The sequence below is a fragment of the Canis lupus genome, chromosome 8 (assembly GCF_003254725.2).
Source record: "Canis lupus dingo isolate Sandy chromosome 8, ASM325472v2, whole genome shotgun sequence".
In the NCBI taxonomy this organism is placed as follows: domain Eukaryota; kingdom Metazoa; phylum Chordata; class Mammalia; order Carnivora; family Canidae; genus Canis; species Canis lupus.
This window is the reverse complement of record NC_064250.1, coordinates 44,759,129-44,773,377: the sequence shown is the minus strand read 5'-3', so window position 1 is coordinate 44,773,377 and position 14,249 is coordinate 44,759,129. Positions and strand designations below refer to the sequence as shown.

The following is a 14,249-nucleotide window of genomic DNA, read 5'->3' as shown; positions in this document are numbered from 1 at the left end:
TCTAAAGTTTCCCTTATCTAGCACAGCCCTAGCCAGGATTTCACCATTCAACGGTAGAAAACAAAAAAATAATCATTTTCTTATTTTTTGCTTTCCTATGAAGTTTCCAGGAATACACTCCAGTAAAAAAGCAGAGACAATCTTTATTTTTCAAACACATATGTGGGTATAGTAAAGAAAATCTGCTTCCTATAGTCATTTTCTCTCTTAGCATTGATAGGTACCTCCCCAAACAGCTTTTTCCTAATCCTCTATGCCAGGATCTCTCAATCTTGGCACATACATGTTTTCAGCCAGATAGATAATCCTTTGTTTGGGGTTGTACTGTCCACTGTAGGTCATTTTATAGTATCCCTGGCTTCTGTTGATGCACTAGGTAACGGAACATTCCCACTGTGACAGGTAAAAGTGTTTTCAGACATTGCCAAATGTTGAAAAACATTATTCTGTGCCAACTCATGTCTATGGTCTTAAAACCCAGCTCACAACCAATCATCTGCAGGAAGCTACTAACAATCAACCCCTTTGGCACTACATTTATTTATATGTATCTCTTATGTGTTCCATATAAGAATTTCATTTATTTTGTCTGTTCTAAATACAGTATTTACATCTTGAGGACAAAAGCACTGTCATCTTTTTAAAATATTCCCACTATGTCTCACATGGTATATATTTTACACAGTGATATCATCATTAAGCTTCCCATATACACTGCTACATGAGTTACAGCTAACAAATAATATTCAAAGTCATAATTTTCAAAGTGAAGTTTTCAAATGGCACCAGATTATGACACTAGTGAACAAAGGGCTTTTACATATTCTCAAAAGTGTAATTACTGATTCATACACAGCTAATGAAACTTCATGGTGTTTGATGTTTGTTTCCTAACAAAGAACTTACAAGAAGAAGAGATCCACTATGGAAAAGCAAAGGTGATTCTGCCATAGTTTTCAACAAAATTTATTATTTTATAATTTCAACTTTTCTGATTTGTATAGCTAATCAAACACACATCATTTTATAAAAATAAAGGAAAACCTACCACATCATGTGGATAAAATCGAACTGAGGTAGAACTGGATACATGAGAATCCGTGTCACTAAAATAAAATAAAAAAACTTTATGGAATAAATAGCTTGTCGAGAAACAGAAAGAAAAATAAATCTTTTAACAATTAGATGATATTTATACTGTCTTCACTTTTCCATGTACTTCAAAATGCAAAATAGCATTTTCCTACAGATGTAATGAAGAGCATAGCCTTGGGGCCACAGTACCTACATTCAAATCTCTTCATTAGCTAAAAAAGATCTTGGACAAGTTTTCCAACCTTTATACATCTGTGTCCACATGAGTAACATAGGATAATAGTATGCCTTGCCACAAAGTTCTTGAGAGAAGTGCTTAAGAAAGCAATTAACATATTGCCTGGAGCCACAACAAATTTAAGCTGTAATACAACAGCTTAGAATGTGAACATTCCATTTCCACAGTCAAGTTTAGATTCTGAACCTGAGACCTGACCACATTTACGGTGTAAGGAACTCTTCTTACCTTAAATTATATTACACTTAACTGTTTCCATTGCTCCATCTTTCTATCGTTTCCACTGTTAAGAAATCACCTAACACTCCAATTTGGTCATTCTCAACTGGGTCAGTTCTGAAACTGGACTCAAAAAGCTTAGCCAGCATGTTTTATCTTTCCAGCAAGCTAAGTGACTGCAAGATCTTAATGCTTTAAATGGCCCCTAAAAACTTTTTAAAAACTAAGTGAACTGCCCACAGGTGTATAACATATAAATAGATATGTCTCATTATTAAATAGAAGGCCCAAAATAGGAATCAAATAATCTCTGTAAAAGAAGAGAGCTAATCACTTAATAAAGGATTTCAAGGCAACAACTTGATTAGGTGAATAAGATTAAAATTTTAAGTTGTAACTGATTGCACGATCCAGATTTCTATTTCTTACGTGCTTTTCTATCTTATAGTGCCATTTCCTCATAAGGGAAGGAGAGAAAGAAACTAAATGTAACATATGACCCATATTTTAAGAAATTCTTCTTATAGCTATTAAACAGATTTTAAAACAAAATAAGAATGATTATGTAAAAAGATACTTGACCAAAACCTTACATAGAAATAAAACTTTTAAATTACACAAAGAGAACTGATGAGTTTGAACTTAGTTGTATAATTATTTTTCTAATAAGCTTTTCTAAAATAAGCTTTTTTATTGCTCATGCAGTGTGTGTGTGTAGCACGAAATTTACAGTTAAATTTGAAATTGTGGGAAACCACCACCCCCACTATAAAATCTACAGGGAATTTTAAGTTAATTATTTAAAATACAGAACAGCTTTTGTTTTAAGAATAATGCTTTCTTTTTTCCAGAGCAGTAAGTCCTACCCTAAATCTTTGGAGACAAATGTACAGAGACAAATTATTTAAGCCAACATGAACAAATGTTTTCAAAATAACTTTTCCATTTCAAGGCCTAAAAGCCTTAAACATGGCAAATATATGTCTCCTAATATGACTTCACACATACCAGATATTGGATGCTCTTCTTGCAGCTGGTTCAAAATTCACAAGTGACATATCACAGCCACCAGTCTCATAAAGCGTAGAAGAGAACTTACCTAGCAAACAAATGATTTTTTTAAAAAGCCATTAGAATACTCAGAATTCTTCCATCTGGAAACATTACATTTCAAACTTGTTACAATTTAAGAAAATGTACTATAAACTTTCTCCAAAATATTTTTAAGACAATGATCTGCCTGTAATTCAGCATGATGTGAACTGAAAAGGAATGCTGAACAGCAGGACAAAATGTCAACATACATAATCAGGTTTTAACAGTAAGGGATTTAAGTCAGCTTTGCAATCCAGTCTCCTCTTTTCCCCTCCCAGGACATTCTCAGTTGAAGTAATCACATGAATTAATTTAATGTTTAAAGGCACCTGACCACTTTGCAACTGGTGCATGGCCATTTGGAAAGCTATTTAAGTTTTAAGATAGCTCAAACTGCAAGACAACAAATTTCTGAGGTTACCTTCAGAGTTTTGGGGTTTTTTTTGTTGTGTTTTATTTTTTATTTTTGTCTTGTTTAGCTAACACAGTGTAATATTAGTTTCAGGTGCAGAATTTAGTGAGCCATCACTTATATACAACACCTAATGCTCATCAAGTGCCCTCCTTAATAATCATCATGCTTAGTTTTCTAAGAAATAATGAAGTGTCAAAATAGATCTAGGGAAGTTCTATGAATGAAGTATAATAAATTTGGTGATAATTAAATCACAGTATTTAATGAACATTACTAGTTGCATGAGTCTGTAAGAACTTTATGAAAAAAATTTAGGGATATCATTTGCTGTAGCCAAATATCTCTACAGATTTGAAAAAAAAGTTTAGAAATTACATTGGTTGCAAAGGAATATAGACTTTAAAAACTCTTAAAATGAACTCTGTAAGATAAAATGATTTCTGATAGGGAAATTTTAAAAATCTGGAGATTGCAATGAGTTCTTCACTTTAACAACCCATGGGAGATCATCAGTGGTAAGGAGCATAAATAAATGAATATAAGTTTCCAGTAGGGCAATGAGATGAGGTATATAACTGCAACCATCCAGGACTAGTTTAGGCTGCTTTTGATTATTTTTTATTGATGTTATAAACATGATGAATCTTAAAGGCAATTTCAACAGGATGTCAGGGCTAAAAGATCTCCCTTAGATGACTACAATGCAAACACAGTATACAATAAAGACTTATTTAAATGAAATCCTTGAAAAATAACAATAATAGGCCCCATAATATACTAATCCTGTAACTAAGGGATAGCAATACATTTCAATAATAATTTCATTCTTTAAAAGGATTAGAATCAAAAAAAATAAAATAAAATAAAAGGATTAGAATCTATAAAGTACTAAGTAAGATTGAGTACTTTCTATGGGTCAAAATATGCAAATATTTTATTATGATGTTTTCTGTAGTAGCATTTTTTACAAATCAGAATAATATACTCCTGTGACAAATTGAGGAAAAAAGCATTCTATGAAATGTTTTCTTCATTTGCTGTTTTTCAGAGGATTATTCAGCAAGTGGATTATCTAAAACTCTGCTTTTTACCACCCCCATGTGCCGCCCTCATCTTTTTAGTCATGAATCATTCGCTCTTAGCACCTCTAAACACACCAGATTCATGGACTAAAATGAAATAATAATAGCTGTCTGTTTGGCTTCTTCTTAAGTGTATTATTGAGAAACTTTTGAAGTGATAAGGTGATTGCTGAAATTTTTAGTGAAGAAAAATATTAAAAATACTGGCTTGACCAAGATTTCAAAATTATTTTTAAATTGTGATTTTTTTATGCTGTACTCTTTCCTCAGTTACAATGGAAAATGAAAAATAGGCTGTACTACTATAATTAGCTCATATTAATAGAAAACAGAAACATCTGATCAAAATCACAGATTGCATAAATGCAGAATTATAAACCCATGTAAATGGCTAAATCACAGAGTAACAAAGAGCTGGGAGGGCTTGGCTACTATGTGTGAAATCCAGTAAGAACTGAATGGATAAATATAAGTGTTTATATCACCTAATTTGTGTGTATTTTTAGAAATAATACTATATTCAATAGAATTTAAATTATTGAAATATATTAAGTAATTAAACATTGTATCAGATTTTTAATAATAGAAGTCCTGTTTGGGGAATAATGAATATAATAAATATTTATATGCAACTGAAATGGACTAGAGATATTATTCTTTGTAATTTTCAAATGAAACACTAAAAGAACATTAAGTCATTATACAACTATATTATCTTTTATGTATACATATCTCACAGGAAACATAGTTGCATTTTAAATAAATAGAAACATAAAAATAAAGTATGCCCTCCAAAAAGCTTTTTAGACAAAGAAAGCTAGAGAAGCTGAGTAGTTTTATTACTATGTAAATCTAGAACCCGAATGCTTTATAAACCAATGACTAAAAAGTTGTAAATTTTAGAAATTTAAACAAAGCATAAAATATATCTATGAGGGCAGCCTAGGTGGTTCAGCAGTTTAGCGCCACCTTCAGCCCAGGGCCTGATCCTGGAGACCTGGGATCGAGTCCAACGTTGGGCTCCCTGCTGAAGCCTGCTTCTCCCTCTGCCTATGTCTCTGCCTCTCTCTCTGTGTGTCTCTCATGAATAAATAAATAAAATCTTTTTTAAAATAATAAAATTAAATATATATATATATGAAAAAGGCGGCTATAATTTTAACAAATGTGCAATGACTTCAACAGTGCTTTTTTTTTTTTTCTTAAGAAGCTTCTGTCTACTTACAAACTTTAAGAACATGTTTAGGTCAGAATAAGCTAATAAAGGCTTCATGCTATAATATTCCTAATGTAAGTCCACCAAAAGAACAGATTCTCTGTCTCCCCTTATATCTTTGGGCTTGGCAACCAGTACTACTTCAAAAGCAGCAAATTTTATTCAGAGGATCAACAACTCAGGAAAAAATTACACTAAAAAGAGCCTAAGGTTTCAGTGAAAAACTTAGTAATGTTTTAAGGTATAATTATCTACTAAAAGCATCTTAAAAAATGACCAAAACATAAAGAAGCATATATTATTATTGGTTTAAAAAGATTTTTTTTTTTAATTTTTATTTATTTATGATAGTTACAGAGAGAGAGACAGAGGCAGAGACACAGGCAGAGGGAGAAGCAGGCTCCATGCACCGGGAGCCCGATGTGGGATTCGATCCCGGGTCTCCAGGATCGCGCCCTGGGCCAAAGGCAGGCGCCAAACCGCTGCGCCACCCAGGGATCCCGGTTTAAAAAGATTAAGAAAGGATTAAGAATATCCTAAATTAGTACAAATATCCTTAGCATACGTTAACAATTTTATATATATTTCATTTAGGATTAAAACCATAAGGTAGTTATCCTTGAGGTGCAAAGTAAAATGTGGCTTTAATTAATAATCCTATTTTTATTTTACTCCCTATTAAGAAAAAGACTAAGTATTGATTTTTTTCAAAAAATCAATGGGCCATTGTTAACCCCTGTCCTGGACCAAAAACCTTAGGCTTCTAAAACCTCTTTAACTACTGTACTACAAGTAATATAAATTGAGGAGAATATCAATGAAATGTGTCTTTCTCACATGAATTAGGATTTTTAAAATTTTTTTTTTGAATTAGGATTAAAAACTAAGTTATCTCATCATAGTCAACTCCCAGGTCATAATTAATTATATCTGACAGAATGGCTCTGTCATGATTTTAAAAGAAAACAATTACTTTCTGACAAAATAAACAAGACTGGGGGCTGGAATTTCAGGCTTAATGGTATTGGCCACAAGACAGCACCTCTACAGATAAAGAAAAAAAAGTTAAGGTATCTGGTATTTCTTGGTTTTGAATGTTCAATAGATTGCTAATGCCTAAAAAAATTACATTTCATTGCACAAAACCATTTTTTTAGGTAGGAGAATTTCAAACAACCATTAAGTGAATAAATAAGTGATGAACAACAGGAAGATGAGTAAAATTAGATACTGATTTAAAGAAAAGGACACTCGAAACACTTCCCTGAAATCATGAATGGTGCAGCAGACAAACTCAAACACTGGCATTACACTGATAAAAAGCATGAGAAATCAAGGGGATTCTCTAACTCATCCTTTCAATAAAATTCCTTACTACCTGGCACAAACTGTATGAAGATTGCTCACTCAGCTAGGAAACCCCTATTGCACTCTTGATGTTACTTCTCTCATTTATGTCCCTTGGAAAGAGGTAGTGACTAGGACAGATCATCTGCAGGATTTTTCTAATCCTCCCAGTACCAACAACAAAGGAGGCTTCTTACATTTCTTGATTTCTTTCTTTGGACCTTCTTTCTCACCTCTGTTAATTCTGCATCCTCTAAGCCTAATCCTGGTATGCTATTAAACTATCTCTCTTTTTTCTAATAGTAACTCTTAGAAGTTGCTATAAGAGCAAAGCCAGACACAAGGGAGGCAGCTTTATATAGTGCTTTTTAGAAGGCTGTTAGAGGACCACACACATCTACATGACTAACTTAAGTATTCCACAAAAAGTGCTTATTTCTGATGTGAGGTGTATTGTGTTCACAATGCTCTTTCAATGAATATGTTACTATATTTTTAAGAGACAAGACCTTTAAGACTAGTTCCAGTTTCCTGGATAGCACCATCCTTATCTTCATTAATGGTACCTAGGAGTCTCCGAGGAAACATGAGTTTTCATTTTGACAGAAATAGCTCATTTTATTTCTGCTTATAGGTTAATGGACTTGTTCCTCCATAGACCAGGGGTTAGCAAACTTAATCTATAGAAGTCCAGAAAAGAAATACTTTAGGCTTTGTGGGCCAGACGGTCAGATGCAATAATATGACTGCCACTGTAACATGAAAGCAGCCACAGAACACACATAACATTTGTTTATTTTACTTCATTTATAAAAATAAGCATCAAGCTGAATGGATTTACCCCATGGGCCATTGCTAACCCCTGTCCTGGACAGAAAGCTGTAGGCTTCTAAAAACTCTTTAACTACTGTACTACAATGGTAATCAAATCACTATGCTATTTGTAATTAAAAGTTTAAATACTGAGAATCAGTCTTTCTTCCTGGGATGTTCAACACTATGCTAGGTTCTTCAAACAGAAGAATAAGGAAAAGAGCAGGTATGAGAAGAAAGAGGCTAATGGTTTAGAAGAGAGTTTTTGAGGTCTCTATCGCTTGGCAACAGTAAAATAGATTTATATACTGATATGCTTTACTGACATGGCCATTGTCTTCTAATTCTGACTTAACACCACAAGTCTCAGTTCTTTAAGTCTCCATTCTCACTGCCTAACCCCCAGATCAGGTGAACCTTCCAAAAGTGAATGGGTAAGTTCATATTCTGCTATGATTTCATCATCTGCTAACATTTTTTTTTCAAAGGAATATCCTTATCTTGGTAAAATCTACAACACAACAAAAATATTGATGACATTACAAATAATCAGGTAAACAAAAAGGCAAGCTACAGAATGGAAGAAAATATTTGTAACTTGTATCTGACAAATTAGTTACATCTAAAATATCAAAAAACCTGACACTTCAATAATAAAACAACCCAATTTTAAAAGTGAACAAAATATTTGGACACATTTCACAAAGAAGATATATGTATAACCAGTTAACACATCAAAAGATGCCCATCTTCCTTAGTTCTAAGAGAAATGCAAATTTAAACTACAAATAAGATAAAAAATCACTGGGTCCAAAACTTTAAAGGCCAACAATAACAAACGGGGTCAAGAATGGGAACAAGCACAATTCATATACACTGCTGGTGAGAATGTAAAACCACTTCTGAAGACAGTTAAGTTTTATTAACAATGGCCCAAATCTGGAAACAACACAAACGCCTATCAGATGAATGGATATACAATATACATATGCTTATACAATGGAATAATACTCATCCCAAAAAAGAATAAACTAACTCATGCAACATGATGAACTCAAAAGTATCACATCAGGTGCAAAAGGCCATGTTACAACTGCATTTATATGAACTCCTAAAACAGGGAAAACAATAATGACAAAGAATGCAGCGGCTGCCTGTGGCAGGGGTGGAGGAGGGATGGATTACAATGGAGGCAACAAAGAATCTTTTGAAGATGATAGAAATGTATGTCCATTGTAGTATTTCACAGATGTGCACATCTGTTACAACTCATCAATTGTAGATGTTAAATGGATACAATTTATCACACCTAAATTATGTATCAATAAAATTGATTTAAAAACAAAGAAAAAAAGACTGGTCAGGTAAAAGTCTAAGTAGATGGAAGAGTATGAGACAATACATGGAATTCCTACAAAATATAAATCAAGATTTTGGAGAGTGATATTTGTTCTTTTGTTTATGCATTTCATTTCTAAAAATACTGTGTCATCAAAGTAGTATATAAAATGAAAAAAAGTTCCCCACTCCTTAGAGATAACCACTGTGTTCTCATGAATAATTTTTGTGTATGTTTTTCTAAGACAAGTGGATCCCTCTCCTCATATAGACTTTCTAAAATTTACTTTTGTTTATTAACTAGCTTAAAACTTTTCATATCAATAATAAAGATGCATCAAGTTCTAAGTATTATACTATGTTTATGTAATATTTCTTTTAGGAGTTCTCTAATAATAGGCATTTAGATTGCTTAAAGGTTTTCAAAATTACAAGCAATGCTACAATGAATATCCATGTACATATATCTTTGCCAGTTTGTAAAATATGTAGATTAACAGCTGTCAGCATTTTTAGTCTATAGTTCTTCTTTTTTTTTTTTTTTTTAATTTATGATAGTCACAGAGAGAGAGAGAGAGGCGCAGAGACACAGGCAGAGGGAGAAGCAGGCTCCATGCACCGGGAGCCTGATGTGGGATTCGATCCCAGGTCTCCAGGATCACGCCCTGGGCCAAAGGCAGGCGCCAAACCGCTGCGCCACCCAGGGATCCCTTTAGTCTATAGTTCTAAACTGCCCTCCAAAAACATTTAATCTTCAGACCTTTTCCAATAATAGACATACTACACATTCAAAGAAAAAAATATCTCAACCTTGTTTTTAATTTGCAATTTAAAAAATTGAGTAAAGTGAACTATTTCCCTATGATTGCAAACCATTTTATTTTTTAAACTCTCAACTTTTCTAGTTATTAATCTTTATCTTACTGATTTGAAGTGCTTATTGTGGCAAAGACTGATGACTGACCTCCAGTATTCATCCTTTCCTCTTCCTTTTCATATGACCTTCTCCTCACTGAATCTCAGCTGGGCTTATGTCCACCTAGTTAGGGACATTTGCTAGCTAGCCTGTCCTGCAGCTAGAAGTTGCCGTATGACTATGTATAGGCCCACAGGAGGTGGGAGAAAGTGACAGGCACATGTCTCAAGTCACAATGTGAAAGATACAGGCTAACTGTTATTACAGTTTTTAGCAATACCTCCCCTTCCTGTTTTTCAGATAAAGTCAATAACTAGAACAGTTACCATGGACCAGCAGGGAAGCCACATGTGGAAGATAACAGAACCAATCCATCTGCTAGGGATAGCTCCCATTAAACTGTTTGAGAGACATGCAAACTTCTCTTTTATTTCAGTAAGTGACTGGTGAGGGGCTAGGGGGATGGTGTCCTCCACTGAAGAATCCAACCTAGATTTCAGTTAATGCATATATTAATCAGGTTTAACTTAGAATCTTAAAAATGTTCATATTCAAAAGTAGATAATCTAGTCTAGTACTTTAGTTAGTTCTTCACAACATGGACAAGCAAAAAAACAAACTGGATATCTCAACCAGACCCAGTTATCTTCTCTAGTTATCTTCTACAAAATGCCTAAAGCATATATTATGATTAAATAATGTTAATAATAATGATAGCAATGATTATTTATGTAATTGAATTATTATTGCCAGGCACTGTTCTAATTGCTTTGCACATTTTAATAGATATAATCCTCACCATAAACCTCTACTGACCCTTTGATAAATGAGGAAACTGATACACAGGGAGAGAAAATAACTTGAAAAAGGTCACACAGCTAGTAAGCAGCAGAGTGTAGATTGGAATCCATGAAGTCTGACTCTGGAGTCTATTATGCTACACTGCCTTTCATGGAGATTTAAGAGAGAAAATATTTTGCTGTCACAAACAAATTAAAGAACAATTAATAACATGGGTAAATTACACACATGCTAAGTGAAAAAAGCAAGATACAAAACTCATACAGTAGCACAAAAGTCACACATCATGATCCCAAGTACGTTTCAGAAAAGTATATAATTGTATGCATTAAAAAAAGACAGGAAGGAAAAAATTAAAAATTTCAAAGCGAATATCTCTAAGTGATGAAATTACAGATGACTTCACTTTCATTATATTTTCTATTTCTAAACTTATATTCCTAAGAATGGGAAAAGCACATTCTAACTTTATCAAAAGGAAGAATATATCCCCAAACTTATTAACACTTCTTCCTTTTAGCTATAATAAAGGATTTTTACTGCTTCAATAAAAATAAACATTTACCTTCATTTATATATACTTTGTGTTGCACTCTTCCCCCCAAAAAATAAAATAGAATTCAGTATTTTTTTTTGTACTTAAAAATAACAATGAAGAACAATAAAGGACAAGGTCAAGGTTGCTACAAAAAGACTCTTTGTTTAGATAAATGAAAATGATCTGCCATAACACAGGGCATTGAAGTATAGAATCAGATCCCTTATACCCTCATAACTGTATTTATAGTAACAAGGAAAAGTGCCTATAATGTAGCACAAAATGCTAAGACTAGTACATAAATATATATAACCTTTTTTAAATACCAAGACTAACTCTAATAAAAATCACTGAAAGTATCATCTAAGCCTCTGTTTTTTAAAGTAAAAAATTTAAAAGCCTCCAAATCATTTTTCTGCTTAATAATGCATAGCTGTTATAAACCGCTTAATAAAAAGGGCAATAGGGTATAGCCAGATTTAAGACTTTCTCTAGAGCTGACCACATTTTCAAGTTAATAAATTCTGTAGTAAAGCAGATTATCTCAAAGAATACCTTCTTTGTCAATCCTTGCATAGCAATGAAACAAAAGAAAACCTTAGAAAAATCAACTCACACATTACTTTTTAAACCTCTAATGCATTAATGAAATTAAGAAAGTCTTAAATTCATCAAAAGACTATCACCTATGATATTTACATATTTTATATTTTAAATATAGATACAAATTTGTCCTTATTTCTTGTCTATACCAGTTTATTTTTTACATGAGCATTTTATGTAATTTTATATATACTTTTTCAAAGCATATCCTCACCACTGACCACAGCTAATTTCATACACAGGAAAAAGAAAAAACCACATAAATTTTCCTGCTTTACCAGACCTTATCTAGAACATCTCCTCTGAGATGAGCTACATATTAAAGAATTTAATTATCAACAATACAGGCATCATTATATCAATTTATTAGTCTTAATTTATAAGAGGATGCTGAGATTAACATAAAAACTGTGAAGGAATTGTCAAGTTTCATAGGAAAAGCTTATAAGATATAGAACTTTAAGGCTACCTGAATTCAGTCTCCCAAGTGACTTATCTGGGCACTAAGCACAGCTTATTTTATTAAGTGTAACTGCAACTTAATTCAGAATATAGGAGGAAATCAACTGCAAAAAAATGAGTCCACTAAAAGACTACTGAGAAGGAAATTAACCTTTAAGATGTGTTTAAAAAAAAAAGTAACAGGTTACACTGAAGATTTGAGAAATTCTTAGATAGTAATTGCCTTTTTCAAGTGTTAACTTCAAAACTTATCTGTCACTTACATCACTTGAACCTTTTTTATTTTGCACAGAAGTCTATAAATAAGAAAGAAAACCACCCAAATTTTTCCAACTAGGTTCTAAATTATATACTTATAATTCAGTTTTTAACATTAATTATGATTACCAATTATGCCTGCTGAGTTAAGTATGCTGAAAATAGTCTCATCTGCTGAAAAAGCTACTAATAAAATCCATAAAATACTATCTTCAGTGAATTTTTCCACCATGTCTAATGTTACTTGGTAGCCTTGAAGCACTAGTTAAAATTCAAAAGAGAAATAAGGATTCTCAGAGCTTCATATAGGAAATAAATGTGGTTATCTACTATGGCACCACAAAGTAAAGATGTAGAAAACAGTTAAGGAAAACTACCTAGGCTTAGAATTAAACAGTGCCTGACTGCAAGTTTCCTTTAATCCACAAAGCTATGCCTCTGCTTAAACAGCCAATTATTACCTATACATGTGTACAGAGGCAAACACTTATATGCACTAAAACATATATATGTAAAAATGTATATATATATAGTTTGAATGTTTTATATAAACATATTTTGTGTATATATACATTTTCACGTGTAAATATTATACACTTAAATTTTCAACTGAAGCAGCTAAATTTGGAAACAATTATTTCTGAATACTTCATTTTTTTAGGGAATATTAAGACTAACTTTAACATCTGAGTATATAGTATCCAAATTCATTTATCTAAAATTATCTTACTACTGTTAACTATAATGTAGAAATTAAACCTTGCAACAAAAATATTCTAGTGGAATGTATTACAAAAATCAGTGTCTCTACCCAATCCTTTAAGTTCAACTTCAGCCCATTTTCAGGATTTTTTTGGCCAATTTCATTTACTATGGAACAGGTATACACTGTCCAACCGATTGCTTGTTTTGTGCTAATTATCACAATACATTCAATTTGGCAGCATCCAGCTACCACAGGCCAACAATCAGAAAAAAATCCAAATTTCAAGACAACATTCTGAATATTCACCCACAGATGCTAAAGTCACCTTCATCTTCAGAACTGTGTAGAGTTCATGAATGCACATATTCTTAATAACCTGCAAGTGGATTAAGGATGGTATTTTACAACAAAGGCTCTCTTACCAAGTTTTTCGAGTAGGTTAGGTTTCATAGAGGAAAATCATCTACTGCATCATTTTATGCTCCATTTGACAGAAGTAAAAAAAATCCAAAATGGATCAAAATTAAGCTTTTTTTTTTTTTTAGCAAATCTACTACCAGAGACCCAAAGGGCAACAGTGATAGCACTATAATTTTATATGCACAAACTGATAAATCCTCTGTTCCTAAAGACTTTGGGTTAATCTGAGAGAAATAGTGAAAGACATTAATTGAATATATTTGCAACTAAAAAAAGTATCACTATTTCAACACAAGTAAAACTGAGGACCCTAATAAACTCCTTTGCTTTTTCAAATTATAAATGCAAAAGCAAAAGCACTCTAAAATCTCAATGTTTTATTGCCTTCTCTTTTAGTGACCATTTTCAAGTTTCCCTAAGATTTGCTAAAGATAATTATTTTCATCAATATGCATATCTAATACTTGTTAATTCTCTGGAACTAATAAGGATTTTTACAAAATAGGAAGAGTCAATAAAGAGCCCATTACACTGCACATCCTTCCAGCCAAAGTGTCAAGTGGATTATCATCTTTATAAATGAAATGCAGTTCTAAACATGGATAAACAAAATCACGGTGAGCAAATGTAATGCCTTCAACTGTGTGTTTTTTATACCAAAATTTTCTTCATTGTATTGACTTAAAT

At 32.5% G+C, this 14,249-nt stretch overlaps 1 protein-coding gene across 16 annotated transcripts in view; it reads right to left on the bottom strand.

Annotated features, from left to right (window-relative positions):
* Nucleotides 1-14,249, bottom strand: part of PCNX1 (pecanex 1) — a 163,255-nt gene that overhangs the window by 72,904 nt on the left and 76,102 nt on the right. For all 16 annotated transcript variants that reach the window (XM_035719475.2, XM_035719481.2, XM_049113321.1 and 13 more), the window contains 2 exons: nt 2,561-2,651; nt 1,049-1,106 (listed from right to left, as the gene is read on the bottom strand). In XM_035719475.2, the coding sequence (XP_035575368.2) occupies nt 1,049-1,106; nt 2,561-2,651 (149 nt within the window). The remainder of the gene's footprint in view (nt 1-1,048; nt 1,107-2,560; nt 2,652-14,249) is intronic.